Here is a 16,684-nt window from a genome sequence, read left to right on the forward strand (position 1 = left end):
AACACCACAAATTGTATTATTAAATTACACAAAGGGCACACTTGCATAAAGTTTATTGTCTGATTAGCTTTTGGGAAATGAATCTTGAAAATACAGGGACCTGGACGATTGAGAATCTTCACTGATGTGTCCTGTGTTTGTCCTATTTTTTTGTCTCTCCTTGCCGACAGTATCCCAAAATGTGATAAAAGATTTGTGTGAAATTACACCCATACACATACATGTATCTACTCACACATCCATCTATCTGTTTATCTATTTATTTGACAGAAAGTCAAAAAATCAATCATTAAAAACTGATATATTTTAATGAAGGGACAGAATGAGCATGTATGTCAAGTACACCTTGATTTATCTTCTATCTATACATTCATTCACACACACACACACATTACTATGTACATTGCTCTCTGTGTGTCTGTATAAATATATATATATATATATATATATATATATATATATGATGTGTGTGTCTGTGTGTGTGTGTCTGTGTGTGATGAGATAATATAAAAGTTTCAGTTTTCAATTTTCTATTCAGATCCTTTGATTATTGTGAGACGTGATTCAATGAAGTGAATTAGATAATAAATGTTACTAATGCTCAGATGTGTCCTGATTGAATATAATAGTTATATGAACTTCCTGTTATCTAATGCTGACCGCTATAGAGCCACCGGAAGGCGGCGCTCTTATTTTGAAGGCGTGTTATGGAGGCACATGTGTCGGTGGAGGAGGTGTAGAGTGGAGACTTGACTTCATGGCGGGGGTCTGTCACTCAGGATTCGGTCCGTGACGCTGAGGGTTCACCGTGGAGCAGAAGACTCTTCTTCTCCTGCGTCATGTGAACGACTTCATCATCTGAACTTGCAGCTGAGGCCCAGAGGAGTCACCATGGAGCCGCTCGACGGTCCCGAGCGAACCGGTCAGTGAGCTTCTGAACGTGTTGACCCCAGGAGCGAGAGTCACTCCAACATCAGCAGCTGAGTTCTCCTGAACTTCTTGTTGTCCTGAACTCCTCTCTCTCTCTCTGTGTGTGTGTGTGTGTCCTCCTCGTGTTTGTGTCCCGTCAGAGCCTCCAGCCGCTGAACACGCTGCCTCCAGCAGCAGCATGACGAGGAGACAGGTCCTCACGTTGATATCCATGGCATCCGTCAACTTCAGCTCCATGATGTGTTACTCTATATTAGGCCCCTTCTTCCCCACAGAGGTAAGATGGAAGAGATACAAACACCGCAGCTTTCTCATTAATGGAAATCTTATGTTGAGCTCATCAAGCTGTGGCGAAGTATTCAACAACTATCATTTTATGGTAGTTAATCATTAGTGCTGCATTAGACTCACTGGTGTGAAGTCAGGTCATGAGTTTTGTTATGCAACAGATTTGATCTTATATCATATTTGCTGCCTTTAATTTGTACGTTAATTGATTTTCTATAATCAGCCGTAAAGTTCAGTTAATGCCAAAAATATTGTTTTTGTATTTGCAATTCGATATGATTCTGTTGCCAGAAATGCAGATGACACAAATGACGTGTAAAGTCCAAGTTTTGCAAAGTAAAACTAACGTGAAATGGGTTTAAAAAATGTAAACATGCTTTCCCAAAGTAAAAGAATATAGACATGAAACGGTGTAGATTTGTTGTATCGTGATTATAGCGACTATACTTATCAGTTGTTAGTTATTGCGGTCTTGTTAACATGTGCTGGAAGAACATACATAATAATAATAATATCAGCTGTGCAATATTAGGATTAAAGAAGAAAGGTTAAGTTGGTTTTACATTGAAAACTTGCTGTAATGCAGATTTAAATGAAACCTTGTAGAAGTAAATCAAACAAAAACAACACAACCATGATGAACAAAGTATTGTGCATCTAAGAACAATACAACCACAAGTAAACAAATCCGATAACATCACAAAACAAGCCCAGTTACGTTGCAGTGGACAAGAAGGTCGACAATTTTTGCAGACGTTGAACCCAAACGTCTCTGAGAGTCAGGACAAAAAGGCGTGAACCGATGCTTATCTTCACCTGCAGAAAAGTTTGGCACAGTGATAGTGAGGCCGAGGGTCACCCCCCCCCGTAGACAGAGCCCATGATGTGATATGCAAACTCACCAATCAGACATGGAATGAATGTGAGAGAATCATGTGCCAGATGTGGAAGTTTCCCTGCAGGCGTGTGAATGATCGTCTCTGTGTTGCTCGTTGCAGAGACGTTTCAGACACCGTCAGCAGGTTTAATGACAACTGATTAGCACATGACATAACACACAGGTCTGCCATTAATACGTCAGCTTTATTTACGACTGCATAATTCAACATCTGTTGTCTGATTCACCTTCCACTGCAGGTCCTGCACGATGAGACATTTGAATTTAGTTTATCCTTTCTATTTATTATTGGTTCATGTTTTGGATTCACGCAACAAGTACTTAAGTACTAAAAGATTTCCGCTCGTCCAGGGAAGAACCCTGGATCCAGATCAGGAGGCAGATCCAGGAATTTAACTGCGAGTCGTGTTTTTCAACATCTTTGTCTTTCAACAAACAGGCATGTTTAAAGGGATTGATATTCATGAGTGTGGGAAATTAATTATTTGGTTGTTGGTACAGATCCGAACAAAAATCTTAATCTAGTGAATTTAACTGTGTCCGATAACCATTCGTACTGAGACCTGTTTGAGACACTGCACAAATATGTCTACGCAGGCGGTGAAGAAAGGAGCCAGTCAAACAGTCATCGGCCTCATATTTGGCTGCTACGCTGTCAGCAATTTATTTGGTTCATTGGTAATGGGAAGATATGTGAGTATATCCCATCATTATCAGATTGGGTTATTTTCAGTGTGACGTGCTGCAGAGTAACTGACTCATTCTTTGTCGCCTCAGATCGTCCAGATTGGTGCAAAGTTCATGCTCCTTGCAGGACTGTTTTTGTCGTCAGGCTGCACCATTGTGTTTGGGTAAGTGTGAACGTCTTCCTTTGAACCAGCGGCTTGCATCGGATCCAATCTTTATGCATTCGTCATTAGCCGCTCGTCTCTCTCCCAGATTACTCGACCGGGTTCCTGCGGGATCTGCCTTCATCACCATGTGCTTTGTAGTGAGGTCCATCGAGGCTGTGGGCTTTGCCGCTGTCATGACCTCCTCTTTTGCGGTGACGGCGAAAATATTCCCAAACAATGTGGCGACTGTTTTGGTGAGTGAAGACAACCCATGTCTGTCTGGTATGTTGTTTAGACATAAGAATCATCAGCGGACAAAACAAGCCTCATTGTCAGGGTTGTTGTTTTGGAGCTCTCTTTTTCACCGGTATGAGAAAAATAAAAATATGAAATCTTTTGGGGAACAATTCTGTATATTTAAAAGCTCTGTGTGTGTAATTCTTCGTTTCCCTCTCTTCTCAGGGTAGTTTGGAGATTTTCACAGGACTCGGTCTCATTATGGGGCCTCCAGTGGGAGGATGGTTCTATCAGTCGTTTGGATATGAGGTCCCTTTTCTGCTTCTCGGATGTTTCCTGTTGATCATGGTTCCTTTCAACCTTTACATCTTACCAAACATAGGTAGCCGCTTTAAGATTTCCGTAAATTACTTTTAAGTCATTTCTTTCAGAACCTTGAGTTGTGCTTCTCTCCGCAGTTGCAGACCCGTCAAAGGATTCCTTCTTTCGGCTTCTCTCCCACGTGAAAATAGTCCTCATCTGCTATGTGATATTCACTCTCAGCGCAGGTTTGGGTTTCCTGGACGCCACGTTGTCCCTGTTTGCTATCCAGATGGTAATTTTCATCCTTCTAGTAAAGTCACTTTTCATGCAGTTGTAAAGATTTGGTGTGTGAAACTGTTTCCTGCTTGTTGTTTAGTTTAGTCTGTCTCCCGGCCACGTGGGACTCATCATGCTAGGTTTGTCGTTGCCGTACTGTCTGGCATCACCACTGATGGGTTATTTCACTGATAAATATCCTGTGAGTATGAATTCAACATCTTCAAGTGTCATTTATCTATAATTTTAAACTTAAGTAACATTCCTGTGTGTGTGTGTGTGTGTGTGTGTGTGTGTGTGTGTGTGTGTGTGTTCATCAGGCCACGAGGAGTTGGTTCATGGTGACGGGAGGATTGGCCACAGGAGTCGGGTTCTGTCTCCTCGGTCCCGTTCCTTTCCTTCACATCCCGAGGTGAACATGGGCCACAGGTGGAACATAATAATCTCTCCAGAGTTAGATGCAGAGATCAGAACCACTCTCATATCTGAGTCTATGGAGATTGTTAGCTTTAGACAATAGACTGCAAATAAAGATGAATGACTACATGACGGCAGATTATCTGAATCGCCCCTGGTGGCTCCTCCATGTTAGCAGATAGGGCATGATCCAAACTAAAATGTCGAAGTACCTGCCGACTAAATTTCTTTCAAAGATGGTTTCTTTGATTTTAGGTTGTTTTTCAGTATTGAGACGTGCATGTGTCGTCTCCGCAGCATATTTCATGAGTAAATTCTTGTAGGTGAATGACATTAACTTTTATGTGTGCTGGTTTTCATAGTCAGCTGTGGTTACTGGTGCTCATGCTCAGTGTTATTGGGTTTTCTCTGGGCATGACTGCTCTCCCCACGTTCCCAGAGATCATCACATGTGCATAGTAAGTGGCTTCACATGTGGACCTAAGTTCATGACCTGGTGTTTTTTTTTCTACCTAATGTAAGTTGGAACATATTCTAATTGGCTTTCTCTGCAGTGAAAATGGATTTCAAGAAGGACTAAGTACTCTGGGAATGGTGTCCGGGCTGTTTGGTGCAGTTTGGTCATTGGGGTGAGTTTTAGTTGTTTTTACCGACATCTAAAGCTAAATCAATTTCTGTACAGAGACACAAGTACATGCACTTTCCTTTTGGTTTTTAATGTTTGTATTTAAGTGGGGATTTGTTTCTGTTCTTTTCAGGATGTTTTATGGCCCTACAGTCGGTGGTCTTCTCACACAGCACCTGAGCTTCGAGTGGGCGGCTGCTGTCCAAGGAGGCCTGGCGTTTATGGCAGTAAGTTGTGTTTACATGAAGATTCATGTGAGGAAACGTGAACAATGCAAACTTATTATATCTTAAACACTGAATGGTTTTCAGATCCAAGTTAATGTCACCAAGAGCTAGGGCCTGACTGATGGAAATGAAAATACATCTGTATTTGTATTTTGCATATTTTACATAATGACCAATGCAGAAAAGATGTGCATTTATATTTGTATTTTTTAGGTAAAAAAGATTATTTGCTTTTAATTCAAGTTCATATATTTAGTTGTATTTGTGTTTACTTTTTATATTTAGTTAATAAAATAAAGTTCCCTTTCACCTAAATCTTACACACTGGACCTTTGAGAGACGATTTTTCTCATGGCTTCAATTCAGGTCTGTATGACAGAGACGCATGATCCTTTACTTTCTTGGTGTGTGATTTAAAAATCTGAGCCTGCAAATGGCTCAAGGGTTAAACACTTTATGAGTATAAAGAAAGAAGGGTGTGATTCTTCCTTCTCAGCAGTTGATCACATGAACTTTAATGTCTGCTCTTTCCTCAGGCCTTTCTCCTTGCTGTGTTTTATCTCTGTCAACGACCACAGCAAAGGTAATTATTAACTTATGACGTTATATTAAAATACTGAATAGCATGTGGAACTTTAATCGAACATACAAGGTGTAATTCTTAATTTCATGTTTGAATTAAAGGGTTGCAGAAGATGGGAGCAGACAAACGGATGAGATCACACCTCTCCTGAATGAATGAGAGCCTCAGAAACATTGGGGCGGTTGCTACACTGAACACAACCAGAGCCTCATGTTTCACCAACTTGTGTGCATCGGCTTTCAAGTTAATTAAATTGTGTTTTTATTATAATGAGATGCTTTGTAACAACTTTATTTTTTCTAAATCCTTGTATTGCAGAGACTGTAATGATTTTTGCTTGGGTCGTAGAAATATTTTGTGTCGTACTTGTTTTTATATAATAGTATAATTATGTTTCTATGAATTGTTTTATATCTAGCAGCCATGAATCAAAGCAGATGAATTGTACGTTACAACTTAAACCAGTTGTCAGTTTATGATTTCCTGCTGTTCAGTTTGAATCACCCAGCAGATGAATGCAACATTAATGAATATTAGTCAACCACATTCCAACTCCATTCCACAAACTAAATGTGCTTTTTGTTCTGCAGCCCAGCTCAATTAATGATCTTAGTTTTCTACATCACGTCTCGGATTTCACAGTGAAGGGACACAGGTCAAGAGATGCCGACCACGTACACACTAACAGGTCTTTGAAGTGATTTTTGTTCAGCTAACATAATATAGAGTTAACTTAATATAGTTTTCACTGGTTGTTTTATGCTGCTGTTGATGAATAAAAAAATAATCAATTATTTTATGTAAGAAATTCTTTATAATCATTTTGAAATATACTGAAAATTTGCAATAAGCTTTTGGTATATATCAAAAATGTGGCTTTACATACAACTCATTGAGAAAAAGAGAAACAAAATGTAGATATGAGTTATCTGTATTTTTATAGTTGTGGGGAAATGGCGTATATATAAACTGTTAATCTCTTACAGCCTAAGAAAATAGAACACTCTTACATATATTGGCAGTACAAATTACATTATTATTACTGTTCATTGTTGATACAAGAGTCAATTAGTTTACACTAATAAATACATTTTAAAATGCAAAACATGAAAGCAATTCCCAAATTTGTAAAGATTTTGATATGAAGAGATTTTTTAAACAAAATTTAAATTTCATTGATCTTTATAGAAGTAAAATTGAGAATATAAACACATTGACTCACAACATAAAAAAAATAAACAGAAAGAAAAAACTTTTCATCTTAAAATGTGTTTTATATGAAAAATGAATAAAAAGTTCAAAACAAGTCATGAGTTTAAGTATCCGGCTCGAAGGCACCGTTAGTGGATCCTGTTGGTCTCTTGGGGAGAGGTCTGCCTCTCCTCCTGGTGCTGGTCAACCCTGAAACATCTGCATCTGAAAATGTGGCCTGAGAGGCCAGTGCAGGGACTCCTGGCTTTTTCACCTTCTTTTTCCTTCTAGCTCTGTGGACAAACCATAACTTCATTATTTGTAAATCCTAATAGAACAAGTCAGTCAGTAAAAAGAACTGTGTTGTCTTGTTTGCTTTAAGAAGACCAACACTTCAACATCAGAGGCTCATGCAGTGTTTAGTTCCCAGGCTCCTGTAAATATAGTCGAAGAGTATTTAAGGGAAGTCACTTACCTGGTATCACTCAGCTCAGGTTCAGTGTCAGAGAGGGTCGGCTCAGAAAGAAACCTGAGTTCCCCAGAAGAACTAATTGCAGCAGATACCTTGGAAAGTAGAAATAGACAACAACCAGGAGAAGGACAGTTAAGGGAGTGAAACACCGCTCACCAGACAGAAAGTTGTTGACAACATTTCAACCACATGCTTCTACCTGAGGCAACACACTCATGAGGGAGACCATGTGTGGTTCAATTGATATTATTTGTCTTCAAATGAATTCAAGTCGACCAAAGCCATAGTTCTTCTAAAAGGTAAAAGCCACGTTTCAGGCCGGCAGCTGGTGTTAAAAGACAGAGGGGAAGTGAACCTTTACCGGAGAGAACCAGCCACCATAGACACAAGAGGAAGATTCAGCAGATGGACAAAAGTATCGGGACACACACATTAAACATCAAATTCAGGTGTCTCATTCAGTCTCATTGCCATCGGTTGGACTAAGCTCCTTAGTTCCAATGAATGGAAATCTCAATGCTTCAGCTTACCAAGACATTTTGGACAATTCTATGCTTCCAACTTTGTGAAAGGTTCTGTTCTGTACTATTATGACTTTGCTCTAAGGTCCATACAAACATGGTTGGGTGAGTTTGGTGTGGAAGAACTTGACTGGCCTACACAGAGCCCTGACCTCAACCCCAACAAACACCTTTGGGATGAACTAGAACTGAGATTGCGAGCAAGGCACTGTCATCCAACATCAGTGTCTGATCTCACACATGCTCTTCTGAATGATTAGGCAAAGATTCCTACAGACACACTCAAACATCTTGTAGAAAGATTTCCTTGAAGAGTGGGAGCTCTTACAGCAGCAAAGGGGGGAGCACCTCCATATTAATGTCTACGGTTTTAGAATGGCATAAAAGCTCCCATAGGTGTAATGTTTTGGTGTCCCAATACCTTTGTCCATATTTGTATCAGGTGTCTGAAAATGCAAACCCCATCACAGCCACACCCTGTTTCAACTGTTAGTCCAAAGAAATACAAATTTAAATCAACTCTGTTATTCCATCTTCTTACCCTGGTTGGTGTTGACCTCTCGACAGTCCCTTCAGACGAGGCTGCGTGTGCGTCGACGGACTGAGCGACCTCTTCACCAAAATCTCCTACAACGATAAAATAAGTCATATGTAGTGGGTTCATTTACTTTGTGAAAAAAGTGCAAGAACACATCATCCACTTACTCTGATCAGCAACATAAGATGCCAGAAAATATCCCTGCTGTCCATTGACCAGGCGTCCGAACCACCAGTTGTCGTTGTCTTTGTACAGCACGTGGATGACATCACCGCGGCGTATGGTCAGCTCATCAGACCGATTCGCTCTGTAGTCATAAAGCGAGACAACCTCGGAGACAAACACAGAGGTGGATTATAAACATGAGGTAATAACGTGGATTAGAGATTGCACGTGAGTGAGGTCACAACTTCAGTGGACACTTACTACTTGTTGCACAGGAGCAGAATCTGTTTCCACATGTGCCCCTGAAGAAAAGTCGTCAGTAAGAGTCTGGAGCAGAAAATAAGAACATTCTTAAGTTATTGCTTAAGGGAGGATAAAATAAATAATCACAAGGGGAACAGGATGAGTGGGTTCTGTTTAAATCAAAGAAATAAACAGAACCAAAGGAGGACTCGAGAAAAACAGAGAAACAATTATTTATCTATATTTAAAACAAAAATGCAAATAAAACTCAAACTCAACTCGATCATCTGCTTCATAAAAGTTAAATCATCTGACGGACTGTGAGGATTGTTTCATATGTGCAGTTTTGTTCATTTTCAGAATGAAAAAGGAAAAAAAAGACAAATAATAGAGAAGAAAAACAGCCTTACCGACTGCAGCCTGAGAGATGAAGCTCCTTTTAGACGCTGACCCACTGAGGTGAACCTGCCTGTCATTAAAAGAAAAAAAATACTTTACTACTTACAAAGAGTGAGCATAAATATGTCAACACAAACAGTGACTTGTGTTTACAGGGATCTCTTACAAATGCATGTCAAAATCACAAGAGGTCCTTCTCTTTCTCTGTGTATGTAGTTCATGCTTCAGGAGACTCTTAACCCTGATGCTATACTTTGTTCAGTCATAATCTTTGGAAAATATTTGACCTTTAAAATATTTGAGCTCTTGTAGTAAAGCCAGGCATTGCTTCAAGACAAACCACTACGTGATTAATTGAAACAGGCCACTTACGACTTTGTGTGCTCAGCGCTGCCTGGGGGATAAGCTGCTCCGCCACAGAACCAGAGAGCTGCAGCTTGGAGTGGGGCGACAGGAGAGAGGGAGGTGGTAATGAGGCATTTAATCCCGTCTGAAAAGAGAAGAGCTGGAGTTCAGTTTATTTAACTTTCAAAAGAGCAGTTATTTAATAGCAACGTAGCTCCGTAGTTCTATAAAGTTACTTCTGTTATTTCATTCCTGAAAACCAAGTTGATTTGGACAGCAGTTATAGAAATTCAATTCAATGTTGCATGACTGGTCTTTAGACCAAGTGTACAAAGGAACATTTAGGAATTACTGATCGAAATACTAACTGCGCCACCATCTGATGTCAAGCTCCTCCCCGTTTGAATATAGTCCATTTTGTCTGCAAAGCACAAACATGAGACAAAGTTTTTGCCTTGAAGAATGAAGAGACGACAGTGTTGCACAAAAAGATGAATCCAGATGTAGTGTGCAATGCTCATCATACAGTACCTTGCTCATACAGGTATCCAGAAATTGAAGAGCTTCGTGGTTCCTACAAATGTTTTGAAAGGGTGAGTTTTTTGTGCATACTTTCTGACGGTAATGATGACTTTAAGCAACACTAAGCAAGTATATTTCAAATTAATAGAGGCTGCATATTTACAAGGACTGAGTCCAGTTGTTCTTTAACACACTGCATTTTCAGTGCAAGTCTTGCCGCTTGTGCAAACTGATCCATGGCCGAGGCAGCAGATCTGTCCTGTAACACCAGTGGATCCGGAGTGTTTCTGACAGTTCGGGTGTCTGTAGACGCTGATCTGCTCGCTGCTTTTATATTGTGCACTTCCAGCTGGGACACTGTGGGGAACAGGAAGACAAAGTTGTAGCTCCGTGTACTTCAAAATCTACGCTTTGCTATGGAATGACTCTTCACTAAATAATTAACATTCAGCGACTGGAGCCACAGATAAAACTTGTATTCATCAGGGTTTATTTACAAACCTTTGCGGTCATACAGGTACACGTGGACGGGCTGGCTCTGACCAAAGGCACAGAAAGCAACCATGTTCTCGTGAGGGTGGAATGACACACAGTGGAGGGCGGTGGGGTAACAAAGCTCAGAGTACACTGCAACTTGGTCACCTGGGAAGAAAAAAAACAACAGTAGAAAACTAACAAATCTGTTCAAAACTCACTGGCTCCTTCCTTACAGGAAAAAAAGGGCGTGATCCTAACCTGTGTCTGTATTCCAGACGTACGCCATCCCATCCTCACTACCAGAGAAGAGGAAGTTCCCACATGGTGTGAAAGTGCTATAAATTCTCTCTCTGTAGTTCGTGGCTCCAGTGTACTTCTTTACAGCCAGACTGAGAAAGAACATTCATCAAAAATCTATATTTAGATTCAAACAGAACACATCATAATACAGGAAACACTATGATACATTCACATGTCATCTAATTTTTTACATTTTATATAAGTAATGCATCTTTTGTCTCTTTTTTTCTTTCCTGATTGGACTTATAGAATGTTGTCATATTTACATCCTCAGGTCCATCATCCTCAGGACACTGTCTTTGGCGTGGACGAGCAGGCACCGCCCGTTTGGATGAAGCTGCAGCATGTTGATGGGAATACCACGGAGGTCACTCTCATCAATCTTCTGCCGATTGACAACACAGAGAATGTGAGGTTACAGTTAAACATTTCTATAAAGTCTCTACATTTTTAATCAGATCATGATACAGTTTGTGAAATGACCAATACCTTCTCTATACACCAGCGATGACATGGCTGATGCCTGCTGTCATTTACTGCAGTTTTCCAGACAATGATGACGCCTGTGTTGTCTGCAGAAAACATTCTCATCCCTAATTACCACAAATAGAGAAAAAGAACATCAGATAAATGAGAGCGCATTATAAAACTACACATGCCCAGAATTGTCCAACAGCTTGTGTAACAGCGCACAATTTAATTTAGGGTTCAAGAAGTTTCAAGGAAAATTTGATTTTATGTCCTATAAAAAGTCACAGAAAGGAACACAGATACAAATAAAAATGTGAATAGAACACACAAAAAGAAATGTTTTTATTCTACTTTTTCAACAAACATAATTGTGATTTTTGTGAAGTTTATATTAGTCAGTGTTCCTTAAACCCCCACCATGTTGATTTGATATTGTTGGTGGCTGGAGGCCAGTCTTACATTGGGTTAGAGGCCAGGTACACAGGTTGCTTATCTTCAAACAGAGCTTTCACACATAAACACAGTCAACTTCTTACCTCCAGAGTCAAAACAAATGGTGTTGATGAAACTGCCATGACCCTCAAACTCCTGCAGCAGCTGGCCATTTACATCGTCAACGTCAAGCCTCCACACTCGCACCAGACTGTCGTAGCCTCCAGTCACCACCAGGTTCTGGGCTGTGGGGTGGTACTGAGCGCTGTACATGAAGGACGGATGAGGGAGCACCTTCTGAGCCGTTCCTAGGAGCCTCTCCACATTCCACTCTCTGCCAGAAATGAACATGATGCACATATTAATTTTAATGCAAATATAATATTGTGATGAAACAGCAATTCAGTCACCAGCGGTAACATCTCATACACCATTGTCAGTGCTGGTCATAATTTAACTTACCTGACTGTTCCATCAGAGGAGGCAGACAAAAGTCTCTGGTCATCTCTGGACCAGCAGAGATCATAGACTATTTTCAGATGACCACTGAAGGCAGCCAAAACCTTTCCAGAGGGAATCTCATACACTGAAAGCAAATGACCAGGTTAGTTTTTACAAGGGTTGATTTGGATTTTGCTTACGCTTGAGGATGTGCCCAGTGATGTTTGTGACTATTGTGCACAAACAACAACTTAATTGGCTTGAAATTTATGCTGAGGAGTCAAGAGGAGGAGCAGCTGGGGAGATGACGCTTACCTACAACAGGGAATGAATCTCTGTCAGCACAAGCAGCAGCCAGTATTGTGCCAGCATGAGAGAAGAGCACAGTGAAACAGCCCATCTGACCACCACGAAATGCCAGCATGGGCTTGTTAGGAATCCGACAGACCTTTAGCAGAGAAACATCTATAAGGCCTGTGTAGTCAAACATGTCTGAGCAGAGTCCAGAGCAGAACAGACAGAATGAGAAAATAGATCTGAGGTTGTTTCAGTCTTCTTCAGGGCCAGATGGAGCCTGACGGGGCAGAACCACAAAAAACTGAGACTATCTTAATTGTCTGTAAAGAGTTTACCTCACATTATCCAGTCTGCTGATGAAGCTCATGTGTCTTATGAGGAATGCAGATTAAAATGGTCCTCGAGAATGATTATATAATACACATCAGGTTTATTCCATCATAGCTATGATTATCCCGTGGCAATTCAAATGATGCAACAATAGAACTCATCTGTTAATTCTACCGACCTGACCGGGCAGCCTGCTCCATCTCAAGACTGGCGGCTTGTTGTCTAGAGGCTGAGTCATGCTCCTCTTAGTGACCTCGTTCTGCAGCTCACTATACGAGGTGCTGCCCCTCTCCTCTTGCAGTGCCATCATGGAGCGGATACTTGGGTCCACCTGCAGAACAGAAACACTGGACTGAATCTACTGAAGGCATTGCTCCAGCTTTACATCAAAATATATGAAACATTATCTGTAGTATAACATAAATATAATAGAAATGTGAGATATTATAAAGTTACACAAAGAAAGAAACAATCAACTACTGACTTACATGCTCAGGGAGTTTAATGCCTTTCACTGTAACATAAAGGGTGGATGCATATTTGTGTCTGGGGAACTTCCTCCACCACTCAACCACCTCTATGGTTTTAGGTTGTCTCTTTGCGCGCGGAGGACAGAAGAGCTGCAGACGGAGTTTACTGTCGATGTTCAGCACACCGTTTGTGCCAACAAGCTAAACAGAGGGAAACATAAAACAAGGAAGAGATTAAGCAATTCAAATTAAGACTGAATATCTTTTTTTAAGTGTTAATACAGTACCTTGAGGAACGCCCATGCAATCTTCCTGAATCCTCGTTCATGCTTGTTGACATCAAAGTTAGCTTTTGCTTCTTCCATGCTAATGAAGTCCAGGATCTTTACAAAACATTTGAAATGATAGTTAGTGGCAGCAATGTTGAAATTGGCCAAGTATTTCAAATTAAAATGTCTCTTACTTCAAATAAAAGTAAGACTCTAGGGCTTTCGTCGTTTTGTTCAACAAAGTAACCAAAGCGCTCGTTGAATATGATCTGTTCCTGCCACTCGGGGACGATAGATTTGTTTTTCTTGAAGTCAAAAGGTTGAGTCATAATGGGCAGAATGTGGTCAACGTTCTCCTGCTCGTAAAATGAGGAAACTGGTCTATGGCTAAAAAACAAGAGAAATATGAATGAATGTATTACAAACCTACAAAAAAGAAAACTAAAGTCACTTTTAAATTGGTATATTCATTCAAATATGTTTGGCTTATATTGTCCATTCTCACCAGTCTTCTTTCTTCACATACTGTCCAGTGATTTCATCAACTACATGGATCTTCACCATCGGGTGTGAGATCAGCAGGTCCGTTTTGAGGCGATCTGTTCTGTGAACAGACACTCCCAGCACGAGGCTGTCGTCAAACGTTGGTTTCTGTTGTGCTTCTGCCTCAATTTCACTCTCTTCTTTGACAACTGAAAAAAACATAGAATAAAATTCATCAACATCCAAACAACATTTTAGAATTTTGTGAATGATTTCCTGACGCTTAAGTTACCATGCTTTTTCTTCTTCTTTTTCTTCTTTCCCTTGGATTCTGTTTCGTTTTCCACATCAGCATCCTGGTCTGCACCTTCATCTTGTTCCCTGGTGAAGCAAAAATCAAGAGTTGCAATCTAATATCTGTTAAAAACTGAATCCTACAGCCTTATTGCTAAATGTAAAAACACAACACATCTATTTGCAATATATTAGAAGGTGCACACACCCCAAATCCGACTCTGTAACCACAGATTTTAGCTTCTTCTTTTTCTTCTTCCCAACGTCATTATTCAGTGCAACATTTTGGGAGACACCACTTTCCTCTTTTGTCTTGACTTTTGTCTTTTTTGGAGTCCTCTCTTCCTCCTCTGCTATCTGCTGCTGGTATTCATGAAGCAGCTTGTCCTCAGCGTCCTCTACCTGGGTCTCCGCTTTTGCCTCTGAATCTCCTTTGCTTTTCTCTTTTTTACTTTTTCTCTTCGGTTCTTTTCTACAACCTATATCATCTGGCTCAAAAGCAATCTCAGAATTGGCGGCATCTTTATCCTTCTGGATGTAACTGCTGTCTTCAGGTACGGGGAGGGGCGGAAGCTCCCTCTTACTCTTCCTCTTGGAATTTGGTGTTTGAATCTCCTCTTGGTTTCTACTGTTGTTGATGTTAACTTTTTTAGCTATGTCCTTCTCTCTCCTTTTGTTCTTGGTGTAGCGAGGGCTGCCATCCTCAGGGTGATATGTGTTCTGAAGGATGGTCTCATCCTCTTCTGTGTCCTTCACAAGGCTGAGATTTGTTTTTAGATTCTGAAGCTAAAAGGAATGAAATATAAACCATTAAATCTTGGAAATCTGGTGTAATCTCCAACACACACATGCCCATGGAGCTGCAGATAATAGAACACATACCAAAATGGTCTCCTTTGTTTCAGTGCTTTTCTTCTTCGGCTTCTTTTTTTCTGTTTCAGTGTATTTCTTGAACACTTCGTTGAATCTCTCCCGGCTCTTTGCCCGGTCGTCCCTCTCAACTGTAAAAAGAAAAGATCAGAGAGATTCAAAAATAGACATCAGTTAGTAATAAGTCACATGAAATACTTAAGTGACGGATAATGATATTTAACTGTAAGGAATATAAAACATATGAATGGAATAGAAACTAATATTTGGAGAGTAAAAACAAGAAAAATATGTGCAGTGTGAGAAATAAAAAATAAAAAGATTACTCTATCATCAATAACAAAAGTGAGCTGGCAAAATCAAAGTAGTATGTGTGGCTGTATATGTTGTATTACATTTGATAGGGTAGTTTTACTTGTGGTAGACCATCTTTACACTGGCATTACAACTGAAGTAGTCAGAGTATTTTCCTTGCTGTCGCTAGTGTTTCTTTATCCTTTTCTTTAGCCATTACTTTCTAAAAAATCTTTTATGTAATGAAGCACTTTGTAACTTCTGTGTAATGTGAATAAAGCATGAAACTCGCCTGCTGGCATCCTCAGGCTCCGTGATGTCTCTCATTCTGTGTGCAAAAGAAGAGTAATCCAGGGAGGAGGGCTGGCATGCTAAAAATAAAAACACAGGGATGAGGCTAACGCTGCAGTGGTTTGTAACGTGCCCACACACACACAGCTTTGTTTGGGTTGACTGTTCAGTGTACGTTTTATTTAAATACAGGAACAGACCGTGTTGTTGTCTGTGTTGTAATTCTTAAAGTTTCGGCTACAGTGTTGAGAAAGCAGCCGCCTTGAAACCTCTAGGTACCATTAGCAACTTTAGCTAGCTCGCTACGTGCTAACGATAGCTAACAGGCTAAGTTAGCTTGCTACAGCAAGATTTAGGTTCTTCGACCGACAGCCTGAGCTTTGAAACGAACCGACGTCCACACACATGGATCCAAACACGGGAACACACGTGTCAGTGAGGCTGTAGCTGTGTGTGTTTACCTGTTGTTGTTTACCTGTTGTTGTTCACCTGCAGTGACTGTGATTCCTCCAACCTCACCAGCGACGCTGCGACGGTTTCCAAGCCAACCGTTTAACGGGATCAACGTCGTGACGTAACACACAAACAACGCATTCAGTGAGAGTGGAGGACTGAAGCTACGTCACTACGTAAACAGCGCAGCAGAGACCTGAGACCACGAATACTCATCTGTCCTTGTACTTAAATACTCCTCAGTACTTGTACTTAAATACTCCTCAGTACTTGTACTTAAATACTCCTCTGTCCTTATACTTAAATACTCCTCTGTCCTTGTACTTAAATACTCATCTGTCCTTATACTTAAATACTCCTCAGTACTTGTACTTAAATACTCCTCAGTACTTGTACTTAAATACTCCTCTGTCCTTGTACTTAAATACTCCTCCGTACTTGTATTATAACATCCTTACAGTAGCAGCAGCTCATGAGGTGAGTCCAGCACAGATCCTCA

At 40.4% G+C, this 16,684-nt stretch overlaps 2 protein-coding genes across 4 annotated transcripts; one reads left to right on the top strand and one right to left on the bottom strand.

The window, feature by feature from the left end:
* Window positions 1-691: 691 nt before the first annotated feature.
* Window positions 692-6,411, top strand: slc18b1 (solute carrier family 18 member B1). The gene is made up of 14 exons (XM_020107022.2): window positions 692-922; window positions 1,071-1,207; window positions 2,714-2,809; window positions 2,894-2,967; window positions 3,056-3,203; window positions 3,412-3,568; window positions 3,645-3,781; window positions 3,866-3,967; window positions 4,086-4,177; window positions 4,545-4,640; window positions 4,737-4,811; window positions 4,941-5,034; window positions 5,571-5,617; window positions 5,719-6,411. Exons 1-14 carry the CDS (start codon window positions 892-894, stop codon window positions 5,774-5,776), a joined length of 1,344 nt encoding a protein of 447 aa, XP_019962581.2. The 5' UTR covers window positions 692-891; the 3' UTR covers window positions 5,777-6,411.
* Window positions 6,412-6,530: 119 nt separating this feature from the next.
* On the bottom strand, window positions 6,531-16,328 carry ahi1 (Abelson helper integration site 1). 3 transcript variants are annotated; one of them, XM_020107017.2, is made up of 27 exons: window positions 16,208-16,328; window positions 15,734-15,812; window positions 15,160-15,278; window positions 14,486-15,063; window positions 14,276-14,364; window positions 14,006-14,192; window positions 13,695-13,887; window positions 13,519-13,614; window positions 13,250-13,432; window positions 12,940-13,092; window positions 12,450-12,582; window positions 12,156-12,279; window positions 11,798-12,027; window positions 11,280-11,383; window positions 11,057-11,175; window positions 10,749-10,879; window positions 10,515-10,655; window positions 10,177-10,370; window positions 10,023-10,065; window positions 9,860-9,912; window positions 9,519-9,636; window positions 9,158-9,216; window positions 8,766-8,831; window positions 8,507-8,669; window positions 8,343-8,428; window positions 7,284-7,372; window positions 6,531-7,101 (listed from the first exon to the last, which is right to left on the bottom strand). In XM_020107017.2, exons 2-27 carry the CDS (start codon window positions 15,741-15,743, stop codon window positions 6,933-6,935), a joined length of 3,630 nt encoding a protein of 1,209 aa, XP_019962576.2. In that variant the 5' UTR covers window positions 15,744-15,812; window positions 16,208-16,328; the 3' UTR covers window positions 6,531-6,932. The 3 variants fall into 3 exon arrangements, with proteins under 3 accessions (XP_019962576.2, XP_069391957.1, XP_069391958.1); XM_069535856.1 differs by having other exon boundaries at window positions 6,871-7,101; window positions 9,519-9,651; XM_069535857.1 differs by having other exon boundaries at window positions 6,871-7,101; window positions 9,519-9,651; window positions 16,194-16,294.
* Window positions 16,329-16,684: the final 356 nt, after the last annotated feature.

Source organism: Paralichthys olivaceus, chromosome 12 (assembly GCF_024713975.1).
Source record: "Paralichthys olivaceus isolate ysfri-2021 chromosome 12, ASM2471397v2, whole genome shotgun sequence".
Lineage (NCBI taxonomy): Eukaryota > Metazoa > Chordata > Actinopteri > Pleuronectiformes > Paralichthyidae > Paralichthys > Paralichthys olivaceus.

What these genes read in the sequence shown, in the direction of transcription:
- ahi1 (XM_069535856.1), bottom strand. An exon ending in ATCGCTGGTGTATAGAGAAG is followed by an intron (nt 11,176 to 11,279) that starts GTATTGGTCATT and finishes GTCAATCGGCAG; the next exon opens with AAGATTGATGAGAGTGACCT. An exon ending in CCTGAGCTGAGTGATACCAG is followed by an intron (nt 7,102 to 7,283) that starts GTAAGTGACTTC and finishes GTTTGTCCACAG; the next exon opens with AGCTAGAAGGAAAAAGAAGG.
- slc18b1 (XM_020107022.2), top strand. Translation starts at nt 892, where the DNA reads ATGGAGCCGCTCGACGGTCCCGAGCGAACCG. An exon ending in CCTTTCCTTCACATCCCGAG is followed by an intron (nt 4,178 to 4,544) that starts GTGAACATGGGC and finishes TGGTTTTCATAG; the next exon opens with TCAGCTGTGGTTACTGGTGC. An exon ending in GAGGCCTGGCGTTTATGGCA is followed by an intron (nt 5,035 to 5,570) that starts GTAAGTTGTGTT and finishes CTCTTTCCTCAG; the next exon opens with GCCTTTCTCCTTGCTGTGTT.